A 27,959-nucleotide genomic window follows, 5' to 3' on the forward strand; every position below is an offset into this window, starting at 1 on the left:
GCTTTTATGCTTATTTATTTATTTATTTGTTTGTCATGTCATCATACCACCATTATAGGCAAATAGTAGCCTGTCAGCCGATCTATTCCTCCCCAGGCTTTTGCGATATTTCAATAGCTCCTGCACTCGTGCCCTTCCAGCATCCTGGCTGCACAGACCACGCAGGTGTAATCATTGGACAGACGGGGTTATACACTTATGTCTCCATCCCAATTCTGGAAGGCCTCCCATATCTCAGATTGTGTATTAGATTTCAAATAGCTTTTATGCCTATTAAACTAGCATCACTGCTCCTGATCATGGCGGCGTGGTACCTCTGGGCCCATTTTAATGTTTGTACAGCTTTGTTTGGGATTTTGTCTCACAAAACTCTTTCACCCCTTCTCCACCGGTTTTACTATTGAATGAACAGTCAGCAGCACAGTATGTGAAATCAACAGGCAGTGAGGATATTTTATTAAATTGAGCCCATATTTAAAGCACCCACTGCCTATAACTACATGCAATCTACATACAGTTCACAGGTTATAGCCTCGGCTAAATTTACTCTGGATAAATAAATGGACATTTCCTAGTACTATTGTTACTTGTGTGCACAAAAAGCACACTACGAATTAAACATTTTTCAGTATTATCAGCTGCACCCCACACAGTTAGGAAATGTAATCCCAGAAATAAATTAAAAGCAGAAGTGTAGAATATGTGCATTTTAACTAAGAAACGCCTTGTGTTTTTAATTTATTTTTTTATATTGTTGAGCAAGGCAAGCAGTTTCAGACAATTAATGTCTTGTCGGCGTCTCGGCATCCAGAGCCAGCACTTCTTTAACTAAGTCCCTTGATTAAAGAAAGTAATGCTGCATCATAGACACAGAGCATGAAAAGGCTGACTCGCACGGAAGCATTACTGATGCTGCAAAAATAAAATCATGACTTCGCTGAAAAAAAAGAGCAAAGAAATCCTGACTTTACTGTAAAAGTGTTCTCATTGCACAGGCGATGGTTAAGGTGATTTGATGCAAAGAATTATTGTGTTACGTGCGAGGGAAGGAACACCTCCCAGCATGACGTTGGCGGGCAGCATTCCTTAGGCCCCGGATCCCCCAGCATGCTCCACACCCGCCTCCCCACCAAACAATCACTTGGGAAACTGGTGGGTGTAGAAAGGCCATGTTTAATCACACTTCATAAACATGACATGTAAATTATTATACATCTCTCAAATTATGAGCAACATTTCTCCTTTATTATCAACTCTTCCTCATCAACTTTTATTATACGTTTCAACTTGCATTTTTGCTCATAACTTCTTGCTTCCCCCAGCACAAAGGGGCCTTCAGGTTCGCATCCCCCAGGTAAAGATGCCCGCGCCAGGTGCAACCCACCTGCGCCCCCCGAGCGATGGGCCCCAGCCCTCGGGTCCTTGTCCGCCATTTCCAGGGCCCCACCTCTCATCCACCATGCTGCTAGGAGGCTCGTACCTGACGCCCTCGCCTCCCCAGCCGGTGGTCTCCATCCCCCTGCGGACAGCTTACCCTCTCTCCCCTCAGTGCTGGCCTAGGGAGTGCGCAAGGCGGACTCCACTCCATTTTTCCAGTCTATCAGTGTTCAAATGTCTCTTTTCCGCAAAACACACCCCTCCAAATCACTGCCTTAAGGGACGGGTGGGTGGGAGATTGAAGCAGGTTAACAAAGGGACAGGGAGTGGGTGAGCAGGTCCGGTGCCTGGCGGGGAAAGAGGCCGAGTTGCCCGCGACCCAGACCTAAATAGGTCATGGCCTCTGCCCCCACACCCCCACCGGACGTGCGTCACCCCCCCCCCCTGACCCGGAAGTACTCCCCGGGCTGGCAGCCCATAGGGCAGCCTCCCGGGACCTTCGGCCAATGGCGGCGCAGTGTGGGCCGGGGGGCCGGGCCCTAAAGGCGGGCTCGTCTAGCCTCGCCCTTGGTATAGGCCCCGGATCCCCCAGCATGCTCCACACCCGCCTCCCCACCAAACAATCACTTGGGAAACTGGTGGGTGTAGAAAGGCCATGTTTAATCACACTTCATAAACATGACATGTAAATTATTATACATCTCTCAAATTATGAGCAACATTTCTCCCTTATTATCAACTCTTCCTCATCAACTTTTATTATACGTTTCAACTTGCATTTTTGCTCATAACTTCTTGCTTCCCCCAGCACCAAGGGGCCTTCAGGTTCGCATCCCCCAGGTAAAGATGCCCGCGCCAGGTGCAACCCACCTGCGCCCCCCGAGCGATGGGCCCCAGCCCTCGGGTCCTTGTCCGCCATTTCCAGGGCCCCACCTCTCATCCACCATGCTGCTAGGAGGCTCGTACCTGACGCCCTCGCCTCCCCAGCCGGTGGTCTCCATCCCCCTGCGGACAGCTTACCCTCTCTCCCCTCAGTGCTGGCCTAGGGAGTGCACAAGGCGGACTCCACTCCATTTTTCCAGTCTATCAGTGTTCAAATGTCTCTTTTCCGCAAAACACACCCCTCCAAATCACTGCCTTAAGGGACGGGTGGGTGGGAGATTTAAGCAGGTTAACAAAGGGACAGGGAGTGGGTGAGCAGGTCCGGTGCTGGCGGGGAAAGAGGCCGAGTTGCCCGCGACCCAGACCTAAATAGGTCATGGCCTCTGCCCCCACCGGACGTGCGTCACCCCCCCCCCCCCCCCCCACCCCTGACCCGGAAGTACTCCCCGGGCTGGCTGCCCATAGGGCAGCCTCCCGGGACCTTCGGCCAATGGCGGCGCAGTGTGGGCCGGGGGGCCGGGCCCTAAAGGCGGGCTCGTCTAGCCTCGCCCTTGGTATAGGCCCCGGATCCCCCAGCATGCTCCACACCCGCCTCCCCACCAAACAATCACTTGGGAAACTGGTGGGTGTAGAAAGGCCATGTTTAATCACACTTCATAAACATGACATGTAAATATTATACATCTCTCAAATTATGAGCAACATTTCTCCTTTATTATCAACTCTTCCTCATCAACTTTTATTATACGTTTCAACTTGCATTTTTGCTCATAACTTCTTGCTTCCCCCAGCACCAAGGGGCCTTCAGGTTCGCATCCCCCAGGTAAAGATGCCCGCGCCAGGTGCAACCCACCTGCGCCCCCCGAGCGATGGGCCCCAGCCCTCGGGTCCTTGTCCGCCATTTCCAGGGCCCCACCTCTCATCCACCATGCTGCTAGGAGGCTCGTACCTGACGCCCTCGCCTCCCCAGCCGGTGGTCTCCATCCCCCTGCGGACAGCTTACCCTCTCTCCCCTCAGTGCTGGCCTAGGGAGTGCGCAAGGCGGACTCCACTCCATTTTTCCAGTCTATCAGTGTTCAAATGTCTCTTTTCCGCCACAAGGGAGACTAGGGCCCTCAGGTCCGTCGCCCTTCCCCCCTGCAGCCAAGTTCATCACAAATGACCAAATGCCTCGAATCCAGGCGTCCATACCAATGTCCGATAAATGCACTCCATCCTGGTGAAACATTTCAGATCCCGAGATCATCCTGTGCGGGAGATGCAGCAAGCGGCCCTTTCCTGAGCACATCTTTGCCAATTCCCCGTTGAGACGCCTCACAGACACGTTTACCGGATACGGCCGGATTCCATTGCCCCACCATCGTCGTGGGATCATGCATGACCATGCTATCCTGGCCTGGGGGAAGGTTCGCCCCAGCCAAGCAAATTCCGTAAGCAGTGCTTCCTTGACTGCGAGGCGGCGGCCCCTGTCGACCATGTCGTTGCCGCCCAAGTGGATGATGACCAATGCGGGAGACTGCTTCTCACGCCCCTTGATGTCTTCCACAAGTCGCCGCAGGTGCCGGATCCGCATTCCTCCCACACCATGCCACAAAAATTCCGTCCCTTCCAGCCCGGGTGGCTTCCGCACTCGCCGCTGCCGCAGTCGCACCGCTGCTCGCCGAACGAACGAGTGTCCCAATACCCACACCACCTTCCCTGGCATACTAGTAATCGGAGAGGAAATAGAAAAGTCAGGCAAGAGCATGGCATTATATGACGTCATAGCAATTCGGGCCTTACATATCGTTTAAAGCAGTCGGACGACCAACGGCCCACCTTCTTCACAGCCTTGGAAGAAAACCCTGCCCCTGCTGCCAATGTGGCAGCGCCTATCCTGAATGAATGGGATGAATAACCAGAATCCCCAAGGTCCAGGTCAACCAGGGCCACCCGCAGTACAGCTTTGAATTGGTACTGCGACACACACTCCCCTCCCTCGTGAATGAACAAGGCCTGACTCTTCTCCCCAGGGCGGATGGCCAGGTATGCCTGCATACAGGCTACCGGGCAAACAGGCGCATCTGGCGCCGGGCACAACTGGATCCAAGCCCCTTTCCCTAGCTGGTCGGTCTTAGACTTTCTCAAGAATACTTCCAGGGTCCCTGCTCTAAGACTGATATCCCTGAACTGCAGCCCCCCATTTTGATCGTTGCGGGAAGATCCCACGATCTCCCCCAGACGAAACGCCCCATAAAAGGCTAAAGAGAAGACTGCCGAAAATAATGTGCCCTCGAAAGCAGAGGTGCACAGTCTAGGGAGGGCGTCTAACATATTCTTTAAAGTGCCCACCTCTAAAGGCCGTCTACTGTCTCGCTTAGGGCCTTCCCTCCTGGCCCACCCCGTTAATGCTCTCTTGACCACATAAGACGTCCCTGGATCATACAAGCCTGCTAATCTGGCAAAGAACCCCACAGAAGTGACGTGTGTTCTGGCGTAAGAGAGTGACCTGCCCTGATCACTGATTCGCTGAAGGAAGTGAAACATAGCTTGATCAGAATGCCAACATGAGAAACCCGCCTCTTGTACCAATGTCCTGTAATACAAAAAACTCTGCTGATACGTTTTCCGAGTGCGGTCACTCAATGAGGCACCTACCAGCCCCGCTAAAGCGGGGCTCCAATCCTCCACAGTGATGGTGGAAACACCGTCCTCTGATCCTCTGCTCCGGGATGGAACCTCCGAAATTCCTGCAGCTTGGAACGAGACAAAGCATCAGCAGCATGATTGTCAACACCTGGTATGTGTGCAGCCCTGAACATCAAATTCAACTTCAAACATGCTAACACCAGCTGTTTCAACAATCTCAGCACATTCTTACACGTAGCCCCATGTCGGTTAATGGCTTCAACCACAGACATGTTGTCTGCCCAAAATATCACCGATCTGTTCCTGAAGTGCTCTGCCCACACGGACACAGCTACCAATATGGGCAGCTGTGAACGAGCGCGGGCCCGCACTACGCCCTCTGCTCCTAGCACCTTTCAAAGGAGGTGGCGGGAGGAGGCGACAAACCCGTTCCGGACACCCGCGCCCGCCCGCAGCCTCAGCAAAACCCCGGCACCTCACCTGGCGACCTGGTCGGCACTCTCTCCTCCGCCGCTCGTCTTGGATCGTCCACACTCCGCTTTCTCCTTCGAGGGGTCTGACTATGGGGCGGGGAAGCTACTAGGTCGCCTAGACACTAACGAAGATTGAAGCAGGTTAACAAAGGGACAGGGAGTGGGTGAGCAGGTCCGGTGCTGGCGGGGAAAGAGGCCGAGTTGCCCGCGACCCAGACCTAAATAGGTCATGGCCTCTGCCCCCACACCCCCACCGGACGTGCGTCACCCCCCCCCCCCCTGACCCGGAAGTACTCCCCGGGCTGGCAGCCCATAGGGCAGCCTCCCGGGACCTTCGGCCAATGGCGGCGCAGTGTGGGCCGGGGGGCCGGGCCCTAAAGGCGGGCTCGTCTAGCCTCGCCCTTGGTATTTCATGGGGCAAGATTCCCCGAGAGATCACGCAGCTGCTTTACTTGGTGGAAAGAAAAGGGAACCGGACAACGAGGGGGTGGCTAAACTCTGCGTCCAGGTGTCCAAGCATTATTTAGCAGTTTCATATTCCTGTGTCCAGCATATGCTATGTTAGAGGTGCAAGAAAGTGTCTCGCAGAGCAGCTGCTATTATTAAGGTATATTATTTTCCTGTATTGCAGCATTTGCACATGACTTCGAACCCCTATGTGGCAGATGTTGGGTGAGCTGCATGAGTTTTGCGCACTTGCTCTTAGCATGGCACAGCATATTATGCTGAGGAGCGTGTATGAATAGTCTACAGTGGCGGCTGCTCGGGATCCGGAGTGGAAGGGCAGCTGAGGGGGAGGGGGGGCTTTAAAAACTAATCACAGACACAAAGACAAGGAAAAAATGATATAATTTACCTGCAGTTGCTGCACACTGCGCAGGCTTCCAGATACCAATCCTGACGCTGCTCTCATGCTGGGAATACTATTCCCAGCATGAGAGAAGCACTGGGATTGGTCTGAGCAGCCTGGTTTCCCGCTCAGACAGTCCCTGGGAGCCTGTAGCTTTTTTACACCCGGCTGTACAACACAGCCAGGTGGTGAAATGCTAAGTTCGCATGACTTTTTGGCCGGCCTAAGACGGCCGTCCAATCTGTCATGTGTGCTTAATAGTGCCCATCACCCCTCCTCCCCACTGTCATAGATTGCATGGCCCGCGCCGCCAGATGATGCTGCTCGCTGGCAGCCTGCAGGTAAGAAGAAAAATAAAATGCTAACATTGGTTTATTACCATTTTATTTTTCTTATGTTATAAATTTGCTGCCACCTAGTGGGGCGATGCTACTCCACCATAATAGAGGAGCTGCCCCTGATAGTCTGAACCACATAACGCTGCCCACTAGGCGGGCAACTAGAGCCAAATTTCGGAGGGGGCTGAAAAGGATTTTGGGGGGGGGCTAATTGTTCTAGCCATCACCAGAGTGGCTGTAAGAAGGGGTGAACACATAATAAAAGCCTCATTTACAAGTAAATGGCCTTTAACCCCTTCGACGCTCATGACGAGCTCAGCTCGTCATGAGGTACACCTCTCGTATGCTCATGACGAGCTGAGCTTGTCATAAACCGCGGGTTTTTAAAAACATCAGCGCACAGCGGGAAAATGCTCCGCACCGATGGTGTTAACAGACGTGTGAAGTACTCGGGTGTGGCTGCAAATAGACGTCGCCAGCCCGCGAAGCTTTGTCAGCCCGGGCTGACACACACGACGGGGGGGGGGGGGGCTGAAGCCCCGTGAGCCCAATGGGTGTAGCGCGCCTGCTGCCCACTCTAGAGTACAATATGATTTTGATGCTCCTTGATTACTCTTTCGGGCAGAAATTGATGATCGAGTCAGTTTGCGTCCTTTTGAGTAGTCTACTTGGCCATCTATTGATATTCAAGTCTTCAATCCCTTAATTTTGTGACCTGTATTTCTCTTTCCATCCTTTTCAGCAGTTGTCATCCAAAATTGAATATATTTAAAAAATGTTTTAATTTGGGCCGTGAGACTTGTGCAGAGATAGCCTACAGATGTATATGTGAACTCCCGTTGGACGAGTTAGAAATGTGCAGACATATTCCGTTGTCTGCAAAATAAGTGATTGGATATTTCAATTTCGAAAACGAGATCTCCACATAACTTGTAAAAACGACAGAATGCTAATGTGTGTCTGTCCCAATCTATGAGAAGTCGATGCTTGAATGCTCCGACACCTTTCTGATCAACCGGTTTTCAGGCCACCTTGTATGAAGAAACTAAGCCAAATATTGCCACGAGTGTTGCAGAAAGACTCTTATGAATCAATCATGATCCATTATCAATTTCTCATGCACTCATCCATTCATAGTGCTTTTATTCAGGTAAAGAGAAGGAGCGGAAGGGGCATTCTTCTCCGTGCCCGATTCATGAAACATGATATGTGCTAGATTCATGAAATATGATATGAGTGAGAGATAGCAATCAGATGCATGTTTTCATGAATTGGTATTTGGACGAGATTTAGATTTTTGATAAATGGTGCTACTTCGTATGAAAGAAATTAGGCAGTTGGTTTAATTTTGTGATGCATAGATACACAAATGAAAAAACAAAGTGATGGATAGAATGTTTGAATTAAGTGCAATGAAGTAAAGTCAGACAGTCTGCTATTTGGTAAATTCCCCCTTAACTTCAGAGAGCAGCTCTGGCCTCCTGAGTTTCCTATACCCACCTCGTTAGGGAATCCGGCCAAAATTTTGGGGGTTTGGTTTGATGAATGTCTCTCCTTCTCGACACGCATCAAGAAGCTGGCTGGCTGCTGTTTCGGCCTGCTTAAAGCCCTCAGAAGATTTTACTCCCTCTTACCTCAGACGGCGAGGAAAACGGTCACCTGTGTGCTGATTTTGTCACGGCTGGACTATGCCAATGCCCTTTATGCCGGTATCCCGGGCTACCTGTGATAGGAAATCGAGAAAGTCACTCAGAGTCCTGGGAGAGACCGGCATTTTGGGAATTAATTTGTGGAACGGTGGAGTTTTTTGTACTGGTAAGGGCAGGGTTGATTTTTTAAGTTGAGAGCTAATGTTTGTGTCTTTAACCCCTTCCACGCTCATGACGAGCTGGGCTCGTCATGAGGTAGCCTCCTCGCACGCTCATGACGAGCCCAGCTCGTCATGTAAAGTGCGGTTTTGAAAATCTCAGCGTGCGAGCGGAATTCCGCCCGCACGCATGCGGTTAAAAAGCAAGAGCTGACAGTCGTGATTTTTTTCACAGATTACAAAGGTTCACTCAGTGGCAGGATTATGTAAGCATTAGCTTGGTTGCTTTTTCACTGTTTGCTTTGAGCACAATGGTGTGGTGTAAGGTTTTTCGAGTTTTCTAAAGCACACACACTTCCCACTTGGTATTATGAGCATTGAAACATATACTTCATGTTTATAACATTCAAAAGTTTGTCATGAATTCTCCAATCTGGAGAGGTTGCTGATGGATGTGTTGCATTGTTTTTTTTAGATAAAACGGGCTCCTGATGAAGGGTCAAACATGGCCCGAAATGCATTGAGCACCTAAAAGAAATCACAGAAGAATTTGTGGAAATTAATTTCTTTATGTATAAATTGTGAGAAATGTAATGTAAATACATGTTTTCATTTTTGTGATTATTTTGTGATAAGAGTTTGCATTCTGGTGTCGAAATAAAACATTAAGAATGTGAGTAGTATAAAGACTATATTTGGAAAAATAATTTTTTGTGCTAATTAAAAAGGTATAACCTAAAGCTACAGTGCGTGGGGGTCGGGACCTTCGGTCTCGAGATAGGGAGGTTTACAGTAGAGGCACGGAAAAGACAACCGTGCTACCCTCGCAGCACGCTGAGAACAGTATTTCAGATATTTGAGGAGTTGGAAAAACATAGTAGAATTTTATTTTTTTTAAAAAGGGAGGGCATCTCCGTTCATTTTCAAGCAAACTGAATGAAACATTAACAATGTCCGTGGTAGTAGTAGTCTTCGGAGTGTCTCAATCATTACCATTCTTTCCATCACATCTCTTTCATCTGTAGTCTTTCTTTAGGCACTCTTACACTTTTTCTTCCACATCTTTTTGAAATAATGCATCTTTCTGAAATCCTCCATCTGCATATCTCAGACCTCATCCTTATAGTCTTCATCACCCTTTTTTCACTCTCTCCTTCATGTACTAAATTGCATCTCATTCCCTTCACCATCCACCTATACACACAACACACCCACTCATCTGTAAGGAATGCCTTTTCTGTTCTTTTTCTCCCGTCAACTGTGTACCTTCTTCACACACTTTAACATACAATTGGCACCTTTCACCATTGCTCTGTGCGCTCTGCAGAGGGGCCAAGGGTTGGATGAGCATCTACTCATAGCACCTTTATGACCTGCTGACAGCCACCTTAGGAAGTGCACTGCTTCTGCCTCAATTCCAGAGCTCTCAAGCTTGGACCTTTATAAACACCAACCCACAACCTCAACTCATGGAGAGGCTTAGAGGCAACTCAGCTCTCAATACGCTCTATCGCTCTATTCAAGAATAATTTTGTGCGCGAAAAAAGAAATACAGAAAATCATAATATCCGTTTTTGATTACTGCCAGGTCTGAGATCTGAACGGACCAGTCCCACTTAAAGCCTTGCCTCCACCTGAATAAATTGTTTATGGACATATGTTGACCTAGGCCCCATCTCCGTCAAGGAGGCTGCCAAGATCTTCCTATTTCTACTCTGTCAAGCGAGATGTAGTCTTTCTGTTTGTACCCACTGTCCTGCCTCACGTGTCTGAAATTTACCTATATGCAAATATCCTCCTCTATCAATCTCTCCAACCTTGGTGTCTAACACTCCACATCCCCTAAGACCTCAAATCCTTATTTCACACCCTTATTGCAGCTAAATAAATCTGCTGGTCAATGCCCAATGAGCTAGTGTTCAGGCATAGACCTCAGAAATCCCTGCACTAGTCAAAGATGTTTGCATGTTATCTTAGGTTTAGGGCTTCCGGCTTTATTTTTTTAATATTTTTACATTTCCGTCTGTATTTATCCATATACATTTTTTGCTGATTTTATCTGCATGTATCCATATTTATTTTGCACGTAGTGTACAAAATTAAGCCGCATTGGGTATATTTTCATGTTTATTTAACCAACAAATGTTTACTCATGTTTGAACGTCCAATGGCTTTTAGCCAGTTACTGTATAATACAGTCAGTTGAAACCATTTGCATTGTACTACAGCTTAAACCACTGCACTGCTGCAGTTATTTAAGCTTCATTAAGAAATCTTTTTTATTTGTTAAACTTCCCTGCCTGACAATCTGCACAGCTATTGTTGGCCTAGCACTGTTGATTGACAGTAGTGAGAAATGCACAAAATAAACCTTTTTCCATATTTATCCACATTTAAAATTAAATATAGACGGTAATGTAGATTATTTTCTCTCTATATCTGTACAAATATGTAAAAACGGAAAACTGGGAGCTTTACTTATGTTACTTAATCTTGTACAGCTACCTCATGTAAGGTTTTGTCACTCGTTACAATTCTGGAATCCTCGTTGACTGATAGCAAAGACGGGGGGGCGGAAATTGGTCACTCACCTGTACAGGGCACTTATGGAGGACAAGTACCAAAACAAAAGCAGAAAAACCCCTGCCGTCTGGATAGGTCAAGGTCCCACTACAGGATCCTATTTATTTACTATACGCAACACAAGGTATATTCAAAGTCACACCACAAATTTATTTTCTGACTACTTCAGTCTTTAGAAATTTGATCGTTTTTATTTTCATAATTTCATAATTATTTTCACAGGTTCTTATATAAAAAAGAATTTAATACATATTGATTTCCACATAAACATTCATAACATGTGGGGCTTAGAACAAAACAAACAGGGCCCATACATCATGACATTCAGAGAACATTCATGGCCACAATCATATCCCAAACAGCTGTGATTTTCTGAAACATACATTCACACATTCATCCGTAAAATACACATTCCCTAGTGTCAAAAGAAATCATCAGGTCACAATATTCAGCCAATTATTGACAAGGGTGGGTAAGGGCACAAGGAGTGATATATGGATCATGGGTGGTATAGCTTACCCGGCGGGAAAATAGCGCCAACGCGCGTTTCGGTGTTCCGGCCTACTTAGGCCACACCTTCATCAGGGCGGTGGGTGACCAAACAGTATGGGACAAAATCAGCCAACTGCAATGATAAGCAATAACATATTCTCATTAAAAGTCTAAACATATCTGAGCATTCACATTATTGTCTAGAGGTTCACATAGTTATGTATTGTATTGATAAACTTTTGGCTTTCTTGTATTTGGTGACTTTGAATACATTCAGTTGCTTTCAGGGATTTAAAAATTCAGCGCTTTCAGAAGAATAGTGGGGGGGCGGGATCCGCTCAGGGGACACACTACACATCATTCAAAATTCACAACCATGTGAGGGAATCTATTTTACAAAGGATTTTTAATCTAAATCAATGCCTAATATGGGTGGAACATAGGCACTATTACTGCCTCAGGGTCTACACATGGTCAGATGGCCCTAAGTCCATAGGCAGAGAAATTCCCCGTGGGGCCTAAAGTCCATGAACTGGTTCATCTAATGTTAAAGGGGTGAGGGCTAAAGCTCAGGACCCATATGATTAGTAAAACGGTATGGTCACAGCTTACCACATATATGATAGGATGGTTTCTCCAAATGGGTCCCTGGGCCTTGCACTCGAGCCGTGAGGGAGTTCAGGATTTTGCGGTGGGCGGGCCCCACTGGCACCTTGGGCGAGGATGAATTAGTCTTAAGCCTGAAGAGAACAAAGAAATAAGGATGTGGTGAATGGCAGGGCCCTGGCTGGTCAATGTCCCGACCGATCTAAAGAGTCTGCCTACCGCAAACCGAATGTAAAATAATGTGAGCAAGATAACGACTGAATGCATCCCTTTTGAAGAAATGTATACAGCATCGGTTTTAGGATCTAATAGCTACCCTCACGAAATGGAGCAATGGGGACCTGTACATTAAAGGTCACGAATAACAAAGTGGTCCGCACACCTTAACGTAGGGATATAAAGCAGGGCTATCGGGTCAGTTCCTGGGGTGTTTCCGAGGGTGACCGCAACTCGGCCAACATCCGGGTAACTCGTGGACGGGACGTTCCGCGTAGTTTATGTCTACAGGAGGATTCACAACATCAGCGCGGCTTCTGAAACAGAAGGATAGAAGGCACGATGACTAGCGGGACATTCACGTGGGGGCTGGGCCATGATTTAATCGGTAGATAACCGTCTCCTGGGGGCAGGTACTCACCAGGAAAAGCGCCGGATGCGCAGGAAAACCCAGAGGACCGCGGGACTGGAAACCTTCGTGAACAGGGTCTCGTTAGCCGTAGGGGCCATCCTGCCAGCTCTTTATTTAAGAGAAACTCCGGAATCTACGTAGTTCAGGGTGATTAATTCCACCTGCATAGGTTGTAGGCATAGACAAAGGAGCCCGCATTCAGTCCTAAGGAGCCTAGAATGGAGCGGCCATCTTGGAGCGGAGCCAGAAGGGTAAAACTACCTTAAACACTCGGAGGGCGATTCTTATTCGTAGATCAAGAAATGCCACACCAGGATTAAAGAGGTCAAGGATTTTTAGGAATATATCGTAGTATTTCCAAAGATAGGCATGTGACGTTTTCCAGTAAATTCTGGTTCCGAAATAATTCCATAATATCTTATCTCAATGAGGGAATCTGGTCACAGATCCGAGGTCGGGGCAAGTATCCCGCCGTCTATAGAACTTCTAAACGACTTCAAGGTTGCCTGCCTGTAATAAGGTGATCGGAAGGTCCCACAAGGTTTTGCCCAGATAACTTTACAACTAGGTGGAAGGCGGTAAGATTCCATCGAGAAAGGACCATGGGGTTTAATATATGTATCTTTGGAGGAAGGAAACGACACATCGGGGATCCCCAAGCTTAACCACTGGGTGGATTCCTCCTTGTACAAACCCAGTGATTAGGGGGATCCCCAAGCTTAACCATTAGGTCGATTCCTCCCTGTAACAACCTAGTGAGTGGGAGGAGGGTAGGTGGGATTTAGAGGATAGCACTTGACCATGGGCATTCCTCATTGAGGCCCTTCCTAATGGAGTTCAGTAGAAAGATCCAGAAGACCTCCCTCTTTTTTCGGAGGGCGGTTGGATCCACTCCTGGTTTGGCTTGGATTTTCTCCAGGATGAACCATTTTAGTTCATTCTCCTGGTGATTTTTGTCCAGCCAATGGCTTACCAGAGGTGCATTGAGTTTTTTGTTCTTTATATTCGATCGATGCTCACCTATTCTCAGGCAGCATTCCCTTCCGGTTTCACCCACATAGGGTAATGCACAAGGGCAGAGGATAACATACACAACGTTGCCACTTAGGGAGGACAGACAATGTACACCACTCACATTAGAGCATAGGTGGCAGGAGGTGAGCCCCCAGGAGATCACGCCACGGGATTGGGAGAAGATCCATGAAGGGGTCCGTAAGGTAGCGGTTTCCAATAGATTCAAATTGATACAATATAATATGGTCTATATGACCTACCTCTCACCCAAGCGCCTCCGTGTTATAGATAACACGAGAAATCCACGGTGCCCCCAGATGCCAGTACGACCAGGCTGATTTCTCACATATGGTATGGGCATGCCCCATCATACAGACATACTGGACAACTATCATAGAGGACCTGAATAGAATAACGGGATGGAGGGTGGCCATGGAGCTGCGTACGTGTCTCCTGGGATTGATCCCCCTGGACCCGAAACTCAAAACTTGACGAAAATTCCTGGTATTGGGACTGGTTATAGCTAGAAGACTGATAGCGATTCACTGGATGACACAGGCTGGGCCATTGGTAGAGAATTGGAAAGCTGATCTGAGGGAGTGGGCATTGGCAGAGGAGGGACACATACACAGCACAAGGAGGGATGCCAAACTCCCGGAGGTATTACAGGCATGGGGGTTAATGATCCAGGAGATTGGGAGGAGCTCCTTCGATTCTACGCAGACCGTGTCATCCACAGTTGGCCATAAGAGGCCCGCATCCCCCAGGTGGGAGGAGGAACAGGAGGTCACCCCTGTTTGAAACAGTGTTAGAGGATCCTTTGAATGGATGGGCCCCTGTAGGGGGGGAGGGTAGTGGGGGGAGAAGGGGGGGTTAAACTGTTTGTATGGTTGATACAGCCAATGTTTGCATTACTTGCTGGTTTAATATAAGCTTCCACTGCAACACAACTTAGACTACCAGTTGCTGTATAGGGATTGAGAGACCTACTGCTCAGAAGTATCTGTAAAATACTACTGTCTTATCCTATGCAGTGGACCTCAAAAACCGCAATAAAGATATTTTAAAAAAAATGATAGTCCTAAGATCATACATGACGATAACTGATGATGCGGTACAAAAGGGGGTGGTGATGGACGGAGCATCTGAACCAATCAAGCACTCACACCCAGTCAAAAGATATGGGTTTAATCCATCGCCGTTCTTTAGCCCACTCTGCCATCCCAGTTCAGTCATGGCCAGATAACTGATGATGGCATAGACATTCATGGCCAACAGCATTATGTACTTGAATCTTAAATCCGTGTGGGGTCAAGGTGGCTCGTGGCTATGGGTGTTCCTGGTATTCCGAAACTAATGTTCGCAAAGGCTTGCATCATGATATAGTCAAATTAATGCTTGCAAATCGTTGTGTCAGTGTACAATATGACTCAGAGTGAACTCAGAGCCATGCTAGGCTCACACACCATGTGCAGGTGGGGTGCAACAAAAGAAAGGCTCATGCCTTTGTCAATGGCCATGATCTCACACACACAGACACCTCCTCCTTGTATAGTTAACAGGCAGACTATACAGACCCATTACGATTTACATGAAATACGAGTGATTTTAAGCGATCTAGCTAGTAAAGAAAGAAATCCTTTAGCAATTTAATAGCCTAGATAAATTCTGGAAGCAAACTAAAGACGTTTTTGGCTTTCATATTTATTTATGAAATGGAAGAGTACAGAGATCAATTAACCCATCTTCCATATATTAATTAACATAAAATATCTTCCCAAATGAACTTAAATGTTTGACAAGGCTATTATTTTGGGCACCGTGTAGTGTGAGAGCAAAACCAAAGGAAAGGACAAGTGCAATAAGGCATTATTGCATTGTAAACCTATTAATAACAGGAATTGAAGAAAAAGAATATTATTTCATAAGTATCGTTTTGTGACACATTAAAAATCCTGTTGAATGTTTATTTGCGTGCCCAATCTTCATTTATAGACTTATCCTGAATAACGGAACAATTATATAGCATCCCTATTTGCACTTTTCTCAATCCGTGCAGGACGGACACTATAATGTTCTAACTTTACAAACAAATCAATGACCTGACAATATCGAGGCTAAACTTGTTTTTCTTGTATAAGTACCTAATGTAAGTGAACCAGGAGCTGTGCAAATTGGTTCACACCCTTACAGTTTTCCATGATGTGTTGCTTTTCTTTCCGCTTTCCTTTTTCCTCTTTCCATAAAACTGAAGTTAATAACAATTTGTTGTTGGCTGAAAGGTGCCTACAGCTCCGGAATGGAAAATAAAACCAGCCTTGGCAAAAATGTTCAGACCAGACCCACACTGTTTGAGTTGGTGAGTGAAATGGTACCACAATGGAATGGTTTTCCATCAATCAATCAATCAAAGCATTTGTATAGCGCACTACTCACCTGGAGGGTCTCAAGGCGCTTGGGGGAGGGGGGTCCGCTACTGCTCGAACAGCCAGGTCTTGAGTTGCTTCCTGAAGGAGAGGTGGTCTTGGGTCAGGCGGAGGTGGATGGGAAGGGAGTTCCACGTCTTGGCCGCCATGTATGAGAAGGATCTTCCTCCCGTTGTGGCTCTTCGGATGCGGGGAACGGCGGCGAGGGCGTGGCTGGTCGATCGTAGCTGGCGGGTGGGAGTGTAGAAGGTCAGGCGGTCGTTGAGGTAGCTGGGGCCTTGGTTGTGGAGAGCTTTGTGTGCGTGGGTGAGGAGCCGGAACGTGATTCTCTTGCTGATGGGGAGCCAGTGCATGTCTCTCAGGTGTCCGGAGATGTGGCTGTGTCGGGGGATGTCCAGGATGAGTCGTGCTGAGGCGTTCTGAATGTGCTGGAGTCTTTTCTGAAGTTTGGCTGTGGTTCCGGCGTAGAGGGAGTTACCGTAGTCCAGTCGGCTGGTGACGAGGGCCTGGGTGACCGTCTTCCTGGTTTCGGTGGGGATCCACCGGAAGATCTTACGTAGCATGCGAAGGATGTTGAAGCATGACGAGGAGACGGCGTTGACTTGTCTGGACATTGAGAGGGAGGAGTCCAGGATAAAGCCCAGGTTGCGTGCGTGGTCCGTTGGTTTGGGTGCGCTGCCCAGGGCGGGGGGCCACCAGGAGTCGTCCCAGGCGGAGGGTGATGATCCCAGGATGAGGACTTCCGTCTTATCCGAGTTCAGTTTTAGGTGGCTGTTTCTCATCCACTCGGCTACGTCTTTCATTCCTTCGTGCAGGTTGGTCCTGGTGGTGGCGGGGTCGTTGGTGAGGGAGAGGATCAGCTGGGTGTCGTCGGCGTAGGAGATGATGTTGAGGTTGTGCTGGCGTGCGATGGCCGCGAGGGGGCTCATGTAGACGTTGAACAGCGTGGGGCTGAGCGATGATCCTTGTGGTACGCCGCAGATGACTTTGGTGGCCTCGCATCTGAACGGGGGGAGGTGGACTCTCTGTGTTCTTCCGGCGAGGAAGGAGATGATCTACTCCAGTGCTTTTCCTGGATTCCGATGTTGTTGAGGCGCTGCACTAGGGTGCGGTGGCAGACCGTGCCGAACGCTGCGGAGAGGTCCAGGAGGATGAGGGCCGCTGTTTCCCCCATTGTCGAGCAGGGCTCGGATGTCGTCGGTGGCTGCGATGAGGGCGGTCTTGGTGCTGTGGTTGGCCCGGAAGCCGGACTGCGATTGGTCGAAGGATCCATTCGTCTCGAGGAAGGCGGCCAGCTGTTTGTTGACAGTCTTCTCGATGACTTTGGCAGGAAAAGGGAGGAGCAAGATGGGGCGGTAGTTTTTTAGGTCGGTGGGGTCCGCTGATGGTTTCTTCAGTAGGGCGCTGAGTTCGGCGTGCTTCCAGCTCTCTGGGAAGGTGGCGGTGTCGAAGGAGGCGTTGATGATGTCCCGGAGATGGGGTGCGATGATGGAGTCGGCCTTGTTGAAGACGTGGTGAGGGCAGGGGTCGGTTGGTGATCCGGAGTGGATGGAGTTCATTGTGCGGATGGTGTCTTCGGTGTTGATCGGGGTCCAGGCGCGGAGGGTGGTGGTGGGGGGCGTTGGTACAGTCGTAGGGTGCGTCGGCAGTGTGCTGAAGCTGTTGTGTATAGCTGCGATCTTGCTGTGGAAGAACGAGAGCGAGCGAGTTGCAGAGGTCTTGCGAGGGGGTGATGTCGTTGTTTCCGGCGCTAGGGTTCGAGAGCTCTTTGACGATGTTGAAGAGTTCCTTGCTGTTGTGGGCGTTGTTGTCCAGTCGATGGTAGTCCTACTCACTCTGAAAGCAACCCCTAGCCTGAAGCCTATCAGGGAAATAGCAAAATCGCCAATCTGTTCAGGAGCACAACACTGCTGATACCAACATAGCATAGTAAACCTCCTGCAATTCATGAAAGAGCTGAAGACTCCCCTTTTCAAAGAATATTAAATCACAACACCTTAGGAAGACAGTTTAACTTACTGACTTCAGAAGCCTCCTCGCCTCCACTCTGTAATCCGTATTGATTGTAATATGGGCTGCTGGCCTTGTACAGTTCTTGGTTGCCCCTAGCTGGAGTCTTGATGTGCAAACATTCACTTCCATATATACAAAAAAATAAACTAGGATTTTCGCTTTTAACTAATTAGTTCTATTTTGGTTGACTGCAAAAGGTAATAAGTGGCGTGATATCAGTCGTGTTATTTTTGTTCCTCGCTCCATGGCACAACTAACAGTCACGGATGTATCCTCTGCATAATATTATACCTTATATTTGTACCATTGTTTAATGTTGAGCATTTGTTTTTTTTATCAATTACTATGTTTATTTCATGTTGTCCTCTCTACCAATTTATTGTAAAGCGCTCTGATATCCTTTGGGATCTCTTTCACGCTATATAAAACTTTATAGATAAATAAATACATACACACAGATGCTAAATTAGAAGATGTGTAGATAACCCAAACTAGAGGGCATCCAGGACCAAGCAATGTCTGAATTCCACACCACAGTTCGCATAGCCTATTCTTCCTCATCTATCTACTGTTTTCCTGAATTACGAGAATTGTTCCTGATCAGGATATGGCCACTGAATCTACCATAAGGAAAACAAAGTTTGTCTACAGTCACCCAGTCAACTTAAAACTGCAAAAATAGCTCCCATGAAAGGAGAGAAAAATTAAGAACAAGAGATATAGCGTGCGGTAGATAATGCAAGACCGATTTTTTTTCTCTATTTCCAAAGCTCTGAAATAATTTTTGCAAACCTACTCTTTCAAAAAAATAGAATCCATAACAATTGTGCATTTGTTGACATTTGCTTGTGTACCATTCCACACTAACAGGTCAAGTAATTTGTGAACGTGGTATACACATTTTGTAACCTGATTCATTTTGCACTTTTAAAATGTTTTGAAAAGTACACAAACTCTACATTTACATGGTAGAACAATCTTGAACATTTCTCCATTTTAGATTTATGACCAATTGCTTAGATACCACTAGGGTTTAGTTCTGTACAAACGCAAATAAAGTATATTTAAGAACCTTCTGTATGCCAAGCATTTTAATTTGATTTGCAAAGCTATCAGCTCTTTCAGATATTCTCATGCATGCATGTACTGTAGATGCTTGGTCTTCATCCTATTCTATTGTCTCCCCATCACAGGGGATATTTTCCGGCTCTTCGAAACTATTGATGAAAGCATAGTTTGTCTCATCCAGTGAAATGTTGAAGAATGCGAACTCCATGAAATGGTGGAATATGTACACCACTTCTTTTGGAGTTGAATTCTAGACTGTTTAAATCATCGCTAAAGTTGAGTCATGCAATTACCAATGTTGGAATAGATGAAGCTAGCACTTGCCCCATCAGACCAATCTTTCTTTGTTCGCTTTGATTTTAATTTTGCCCTGATGTCTCATGGTTATGTGTGATTGCTTGCATATCCTCACACATGGAGGGTATAGAGGAAGGCTATATCAGCTTCTCACTATTCCTTTTTGCAAGCCCATTTTACTGGGCAAAAATAAAAGAAGGCCTGGCATTCTGAATTATTGTTTTACCTTTATCTAAAAAAGCATTGGCAAAGGGCATTAATGTACTAAAGCATGTAGCTTTAGCACATTAGGACAAGATACAATGAAGGTGGATAGAAGGAGTGGTGATAGAGGGCTATATTTGTTGCCTTTTTTTATGCAGTTCAATGCAAGCACTTTAGTGGAGGTGGCAGGATACTAAAAATGAATGAGTAATGTTAGGCGAGAAGTGAATGCTCTACTTGAGTGAGCCTAGACGTGATTGACAAAGTGTTAAGTTGCACAACTCAAACAGATTGAAGTACTCCCGAAGCCTTTGGAGCAACTTTAATTCAACAAGTATGAAACAAGAGGGCCAACCAACCATCAGAAGAGGCTCCAAGTCTCACTGACACCAGAGGTGGCGCATAGAAACATGGTGAAATTCCACCATTTGAGCTTAGAACCTCTGACCTACTCAAAGGGGCCATGTTTTGAGAAGCAGTTGTAACTGTATTCTTCCTCTTCAGTTGGATTACTTCTTTCGCTCTACATATCTGTATTTCTCTTTTACTGTTTCGTCACTAGTTTTTATATTTCATATGTTTTCGATGTGAATTATCACATTTACCTTTTCATGTTTTTCCTTATGATCTCATTCACTTTCTCTTTCTTTTTCTTTCTTTAAAGCTGTCTCTGTCTTCATTCTGATTTCTAACTCCTGACAGTCTTCCTTTCTCTGAACCTTTATTTCCCATTGCTTCTCTCGCTCTTTGGCTCTCACTCATTCACTTTTCTGTTAATATTCTTTCTTTTTCGCTCACCTGCATAATGGCGCACATGATCAGGTGTGTCACATTAGGCACAAAGGTTTGTATTTTATACAGCATATTAAAAGCAGCCTCCCTACTGGGAATCTTGACTGCCTAAATCATTGCCTAAACCATCTTTACAACTCAGGCATCCCAACTCACTACTACCGAAGGCAAGTCTAACAAAACGACCAATACCAGTGTCAGTGTCTCAACAGCTAAGTACTAATAAAAGACCATGGGCAATTTGAACACAAATGAAACAGGTATAGTTGTAGGCTACATAGTTCATTATTGTTCACATGCTAGGGTTGCTGACCTGAATAAAGTACATCTTCCATAAAACATAATTTCTCAACGAATGCAGTGCTCGCCAGTCGCTCACACAATTTTCCACATAGTCTGGGAGTGGAAAAGGAAACGCTTCTGCTTCCCCTCTTTCGGTCACTTCTGTGAGGGCAAGGCTCGAAGATTTGTGGCTATCAGTAGTGTAGAATGGATATTCGGACACCTCCCCCCACCATTAGCAGCGAGTCTGAAAGAAGGGCTAGCTCACCGCTTCATTACACCATCACAATTGAGCACCACGTCTGACGCTTTGGTGGGGATGTGTGATGAAGTCTCGAAAGGCTTTCAATTAGCCGTGGGATATGTCCTCTTACCCACCGTCTCCTGCGTCTGTGTAATTTGGGGATGGGAGTGCTTGCACCCTGTACATGTGCATTGTAAATTAATAAAGACATAGTAATACAAGGAGCCTGAAGTTAGTCACTTTGATTACACATGCCATAATGTGTAGGGCTGTGTTACCGGTACAGATAAACAGAGAATGCAGTAAGTGGCGGCCATTGATGGGACTGAACCCAATTACCCTGAGAAAAATACCACCTTTGCGTAGCGGAATACCACTTTGGGACTCGACATTCTGCAGCTGTCAAGGCTGTCAGAGAGAAGTAAATGGTAACATTGCTGGTGCATGTAAATTGGTTGCTGCGTGTCTTCTGTGATGTAGCTCTTATCGAAATCACTTATCTGCCCCACTGTAGGAGCTGAGGGAAGACAACCTGATCCTGATCGAGACGAAGGCCATGCTGGAGGAGCAGCTGAGCACGTCCCGGGCCCGAACTGACAAGGTGCATGAGCTGGAGAAAGAGAACTTGCAGATAAAGTCTAAGCTTCATGATCTGGAACTGGTGAGTATAGATTTAGTCCCATTGTAATTTTTTTCAATGCAAGTTGGCGGATATGTGAAAACAAAGATTTGGCTTTGCTCTTAACAACTCTTGTAAGCAAAAGATTGCCCAAGTTAAAAGGAGGAAAAGATGTTTTTTTGACTACATAAATCCGGCTTTTGACTGACATGTTTCCTGCAGCAATCCTCTTTCTAAAAATTGGCAGCCCGTAATTGTAGATACATTCCAACACAGGGGGAGACCCAAACATGGGGGTGGGAAGTCGGCGTTAAAAAAAGAGAAAAGGCAAATAAATGCCACCTCACATTAAGGGGATCCTTTTTGCTGAAATGCACAAGCCAGCTTTGCAACATCCTTTTTAGGTACTGAGACATGACGAGACATTGTTCTGGATATTACAGATCATCTTATTGTTTTGTAAATATCTTTGAGTATATGCCTAAAATTGTTCTTTATGTGGTGGATTTCCTATTAGTCACGCCTGTGTTGATTGATGTCAACGTTTACAGTATGCAGCTGCCTTGCTTTTTCTGAAGTTGGGGGCAAACAATCCAGTTTAATATTAGATATATTCAGTGGAAAAATGTTTCACCATGAATTGACTACATCTGCTCAATTGCTCCTCATACCATTTACATGATTGTATTTATTTTACCCCAGATAGACTGTGAAAGATGGGTGCAAGTTAAGCCCTTCAGTGCATACAATACAGTTGTGAGACCAGGAGCTTTTTTGACACGGTCTGGAACTGCCCATTGATTCAGGAATACTGGTTGAACATTCAGTGTGCAGTGTCAGCAGTTGCACAAAGGCCGGTAGACTTTTGCCTGAAATTTGGGCTCTTGGGTATGATTGAGTGTATGGGAGGTTGATGAAGTTCCAGTAAAGTGCTCAAGGTGATTGATCCTACTGTTTGGCAAACAAGATGTTGCAAGCTGGTGGCACTATGACAACGCACCCCCTAAAAACAGAATGGACGCGATTTGTGGACGATTGCTCACACTTGGAATAGACAGTCTTATTGGCTAGGATGCCCCAAGAAGAATAGTGAAATATAGGGCCCCTGGCAGGATACTTTTCAATCAACTGTATTGTGACTGTTCACCTATGTAATTTAGAGATAGCATGTATCAATAATATTAATTCCTGCTGATCAGGCATATGTATAATGACTACAGCTAATAACTATGTGCATGACTGTCTGCTTCTATGGTTTAGGGCAGGCTTTTCTAAAAATCAATAAAAAAATTGTTATAAAAAAAGCTATATTCCCATCACTGGCTGTGTTAATGAGAGGTTCGAGGTCATCGCTCTTTACTGTACATACTGGACCTGCCTGTACATCCGTTTACCAAAAAGTATTCCTTCCCAATTCCATTGATCTAACTGCCATGCACCCCCTGTTGTGCCGGGTATCGAAAAACTCCATGGGTGGAAGGACTTTAATGTATGTCGGTATGCTTCAGAGGAACCCGTAACCGATAGTTTGCACGCAGTGTCAAGCTAATGTTAGCATTTGGTGTGTGTAATTGCTCTGAGAATCTCTAGGGCTGGCAGGCAAAGGGTTAGTAACTCTCTATATCAATGTTTTTTTTTTAATTGGATGATTTCATGGTAGCCCGGTCCCCCTCTCCATATAATGTCCCATGTTTGACCTCACCTTTTACGACAGTTTTTGGCACTTCTGCAAGTAAAAGTGGTTATCCCTGCATTGATGAGCTTTTCTGTTTTCGTGCTCCATTCCACAGGACCGGGACACAGACAAAAAGCGCATTGATGAGCTCTTGGAAGAGAACATGATGCTGGAGATCGCTCAGAAGCAGAGCATGAATGAGTCTGTGCACCTGGGCTGGGAGCTGGAGCAGCTTTCCAGAAGTGCAGACATCTCGGATGGTAAGAATTCATGTTGAGGAACATGGGTGCTTTCACTAGTTCAGTCAGTTACCCCTTTACCCTATGTTCATTAGATGCTGTCTAATCATTCTATTAGCATAGCCAGAAGGCATTGGAAAACCAATAGTTCATTCAGGCGAGACCTATTGGTTTTGCCTATGCTTTTTCATATTTTTTGAGGTTTCAATCTAATTACTGCTTGTGATGGAAACGGATGGGAGAACCCACAAAGTTATACATTTCTGAATACTAGACATAATTCTGAATTCAGCAAGGGGTCATTTATGTACATTGCTTATGATCTACCCAAAGAAACTGATCATTGAAATAAAAAATAATGTTAAAAAAATAGGAAAAAGTAGAAATAACGGGTAATGTTTTCAACTGTCATTTTTTGACCCACTGGCTGATTTTACAAACGTAGTATGCCATTCTGTCTATCGTACCCTACTGGTAACAGAAGTATATGTTTTTAATCGTTGTAAAAAAACAAGCGTTACCCAGAGCCAGCAACTGAGTGGCAGCTTATAATGATCTTTCATTGTGCACCGACTATTCTTCAATTCAGAAGGAAAAATCTTATTGATTGACAATTGGTATAAAAGAAATCTGTTTCTTTAAATGTGCACAGGATACTGAGTTTAGGAATAGTGGTAATTTGTACAACTCTGAATTTGGGGTTACCTACACTTTCATGTGATTCAGAGAGCATTTTGCAAAACATGTTTTATTTTTGTTGCACACTGGCTTATATTTGAAAGCAAATAATAGAGAGACATGCAAGTGATAATAAATGTTCTACTAATCTGTGTCCCCATGCGTCTCCTGATAAAAATGGTCCCCCACATGTGTGGGAAGTCCCAGCGCCCGCGACAGGAAATAAACCAAAAGCAACATTGAGACATCACATTTTTATCATTAAAATCGACTCATTTTGGCGATGTGGGTAGCAGTGGTATTTGGACCTGGGTTAGCACACCACTCAGAGAAACCTACTAAACTCAGACATTTCTGAAAACTAGACACCTGTGTAATTCAGTAGTGGTGTGACTTGCGAGGCCCCACTAAGTCAAACTTTGGCTAAGGTCAGACATTTTTCTCATATTTCCAGAATCTGTAGGCATCTGCAGAATTCCTACCATCTAGTGTTCCAATTTTTCTCCCAATAAAACAGTACCTCACGTGGGTGCCTAGGCCTTGCGTCACTAAAAGAAAGGCCCCCAAATCTCATTTTTGAGTGAGAGTTTGGATGAAGAATGTGAATGGCTTTGACCTATTGATTGGATTGGAGCGGGAACAATGTACTTATATATACCTATGTCTTTACTCCCTATTGAAAAAGATGTAACGTTAAACACAGTGGTTGATCGATGTGTACTGACTGTTATATGGTGCACAGTCTAAGCTTAATTGAATGATTGCAATTCATGTTTTTAAGTGACAAAATAAGTAAAGGTCTTAAAAAAATAAGTCCATTTATGTTTTGGCGACGTGGGCATCTACTTGTGCCTGGGATGGGATGTTTCAAATATCTACACTTGTCTTTTACTGTAGTATTTTTGCTGCCTCCGTTTAGAGGGATACCGACCAATATTGACTGATCTAAATAGTTTGATTCCAGGACAGACAAAAGTTTGCATCTATTCTGGCCGGGATGCCAGCAACTGCATAGGAAGAGTGGGTGGTGCGTTTCACTACTGCAGCGTGAAATCTGAATTATACAAGGGAGACTGTTGGCCTCCCACTCACTCACCAGTTACAGCAGGTTCAGGGAAGGGAAGGACTACAGATAGGCCTCAAATGCACCATGACCAAACTAGGCTTCACTAAGGAAAGCCACATACAAAGCTCATATAGACACCAGTGTTCTCACACTGCATGAAAAACTCTCTCTCTTCTCTCCTCTCTCTCCTTCTCCAGCTGACCTAATGTGTGTTCACTTTGTTCCTATTAAACTTCGGAATTAAGAGTGAATATGCCTCGTCCACTTGTTCTTCAGCCACAAGATTGTTTTCTGGGAGTTCCGCAGCACCTCCAACTGCATACATCCAGCAGCGCTGCACAATAGCCCCACGTGTTCCACAAGTGACAGAGGAAAGAAATCCAAGTTACAGATATTTAATGTCGGGTGGGTCAGCGAGCAGCCTCCATACTAGGGTGTAGATGAAAGGACAAGTGCTGGGAGAATGTAAATCTTTGCCACCCCTGGTAGTGACGTCAGAATCTTGGATTTGTGGCCAGCAGCCACCTTTACTCAGAACAGGCATACCCTTACATGTTCCCTTGTCCTCCAGTGATCTGAGCACAACTCTAATGACAACAGAAGTGAAAAGATGCAGCAAGTCAGTTAAATACAAATGATTGTCAAGTTCAGAAGAGGAAAGTGCAGGGCTAATCAGAAACACATAAGCACAAGACAGCATAGCTGTTTACAGCCATGAACGGGACGGCCATCCCAGCAGGTTGCTACTATAGAGCTGCTGTCTAATATCTATATAAAAGAATGTTTGGGGAGGCAGCAACATGGTAATCCACCCACACAATCTTCAGTGATTGTAACTGATTAGATTGTAGCGATTAGGGAGATTCTATGGAACCAGATTCTACTGACGAGCTGCTGATGAAGGCCTGTCAGACCTGGTGTAGTAGTTTACTGCGGTGTAGAGGCATGAGCAGCCTACCCAAATTACCGGTTTTGGAACCATGCTTCAGCTTCTTCAAAAGGGGAAAGAAGATTGTATAGAAAACCTCCTTGTTTTATTGCCTCGGCATAAAAAAAAGACCTCAGCCATCTTTTAAGATGTCAAATGGCTGAAACGTATTTTTGCAAAAGATGTTGGGAAACGCCCCAGGTGACATACATGAGTACGCCACATCCTGCGAATCTCCTGAAGACACCCAAGCTGAAAAATCCTCCTTTGAAGTCCCCCACTCATTCTTGCACTTCCGGAACGCAGAAGGCATTTTTCTTGAAAATATTAAAGACCCAAGGAGTCAGTTGTTAATCCATCTTCCCTCGGCGAGAGACATGTGTTGTTCCTTGTAATGCATTATTAAACTATAAATAACGCACCTGCCATGAAGGCGCATTCGGAGTGTCTGTTGTTCTTGCTATTATTCTCCATTGACATAATGCCGCCGGCTTTCATTGGTCATATAGAGCCGGTTTCCATTTTTATGCTTTTGTGCAATGGGGATGCATTATTTCATAATAAACACTATCTTTTTAGCAGCCTTGGCAGTTTGTTTATTTGAAGGGCCCTTAGTTGCAAAATGTGTCCCACCGTGTCCAGTGACAAAGCAATTTCACTTTTGATTTTGAAAGAAGTCCCAGGCTTTGGTGGCCGTGATATGCAACTAGTTCAAAAGTAACCAACGATGTTGCTTTACTATCAGGAGATCTCAATTGGAGTATGGGCCTGTTTTATGTTTTTTCTGCGCAAGCATCCTTTCATTTAAAGGGAATAAGAGATAGCAAAGCCTTATTTTATTTTAAAACGAGGTGTATGTTCTCTGTGAAGAGTTAAAGTTTTTGCTTCCTATGACTTGCAGGCAAGGATCGTAGATTCTAAGAGTTAAAAACATTTTCATTTTGGTAAATTGGAGAAACAATTTAACTTTCTCCTGTCCCTTCTCACCCATTTCTATTCCTCTAACGGAGCAGGGGATAGGGAGGACAGCAAAACCCATATACTATGTAACTATATTCCTGTAAAGACACAGCCAGGGTGGGCTGTCATCCTATAACAACGAAACGTTTCATGTTTGTATGTATAAAATCAAGTATAATAATAAAAAAATATTGGAAATTAAAAAAGCAGGTTGTTTCATCTAGAGTTTCACTCTCTTCACAGATGCATACACCGATTGCCTTCAAGTTGCAGCAAGTAGCAGGCCCTGCTACTGGCTCTTGTGTAGACGTCAATCCTTGTGTGGGATCAGCAAGCGTAGCTCAGGTGCACGAACATACAGGACTTCAACTTGTAATTAGGTGTAATTTCCCTTCACAGTGATGTGATCTATTTTAAAGTATTTTTTCATTTAAAAGAAAGTTATTTTTTAAGTTTATTTGCAGCAGACATCACACTTTTCATCCTTAATTTCTGCTATTAATCCAAGTCGTGGTTCAGTTGTAGCAAAAGGTTTCAGATTCCCAGTGACCATATTCTGGTCATTTCACAAGTGCTACATCTAGACACACAAAATAAATTAGACATTTGAAATAAAACAGTTTTGTAGATGGATATTCACATAAGGGTTAAAAAGATTTGGTAGAATATTGACTGGAGGGTTTTGTTACAGTGGTTCATCATGGCAGAATAGTGGGTTGAGGTTTACGAGGTATGAATATGTGAAGAGAATCCAGGGAGTTCAATGAAACTGGGGCTGGTCATCATATTT

At 45.6% G+C, this 27,959-nt stretch overlaps 1 protein-coding gene across 4 annotated transcripts in view; it reads left to right on the forward strand.

Moving 5' to 3' along the window:
* Nucleotides 1–27,959, forward strand: part of CCDC88C (coiled-coil and HOOK domain protein 88C) — a 622,549-nt gene that overhangs the window by 383,469 nt on the left and 211,121 nt on the right. For all 4 annotated transcript variants that reach the window (XM_078660043.1, XM_078660044.1, XM_078660042.1 and 1 more), the window contains exons 11-12: nucleotides 21,519–21,665; nucleotides 23,414–23,558. In XM_078660043.1, coding sequence (XP_078516169.1) covers nucleotides 21,519–21,665; nucleotides 23,414–23,558 — 292 coding nt within the window. The remainder of the gene's footprint in view (nucleotides 1–21,518; nucleotides 21,666–23,413; nucleotides 23,559–27,959) is intronic.

This window comes from Lissotriton helveticus, chromosome 9 (genome assembly GCF_964261635.1).
Source record: "Lissotriton helveticus chromosome 9, aLisHel1.1, whole genome shotgun sequence".
Classification (NCBI taxonomy): domain Eukaryota; kingdom Metazoa; phylum Chordata; class Amphibia; order Caudata; family Salamandridae; genus Lissotriton; species Lissotriton helveticus.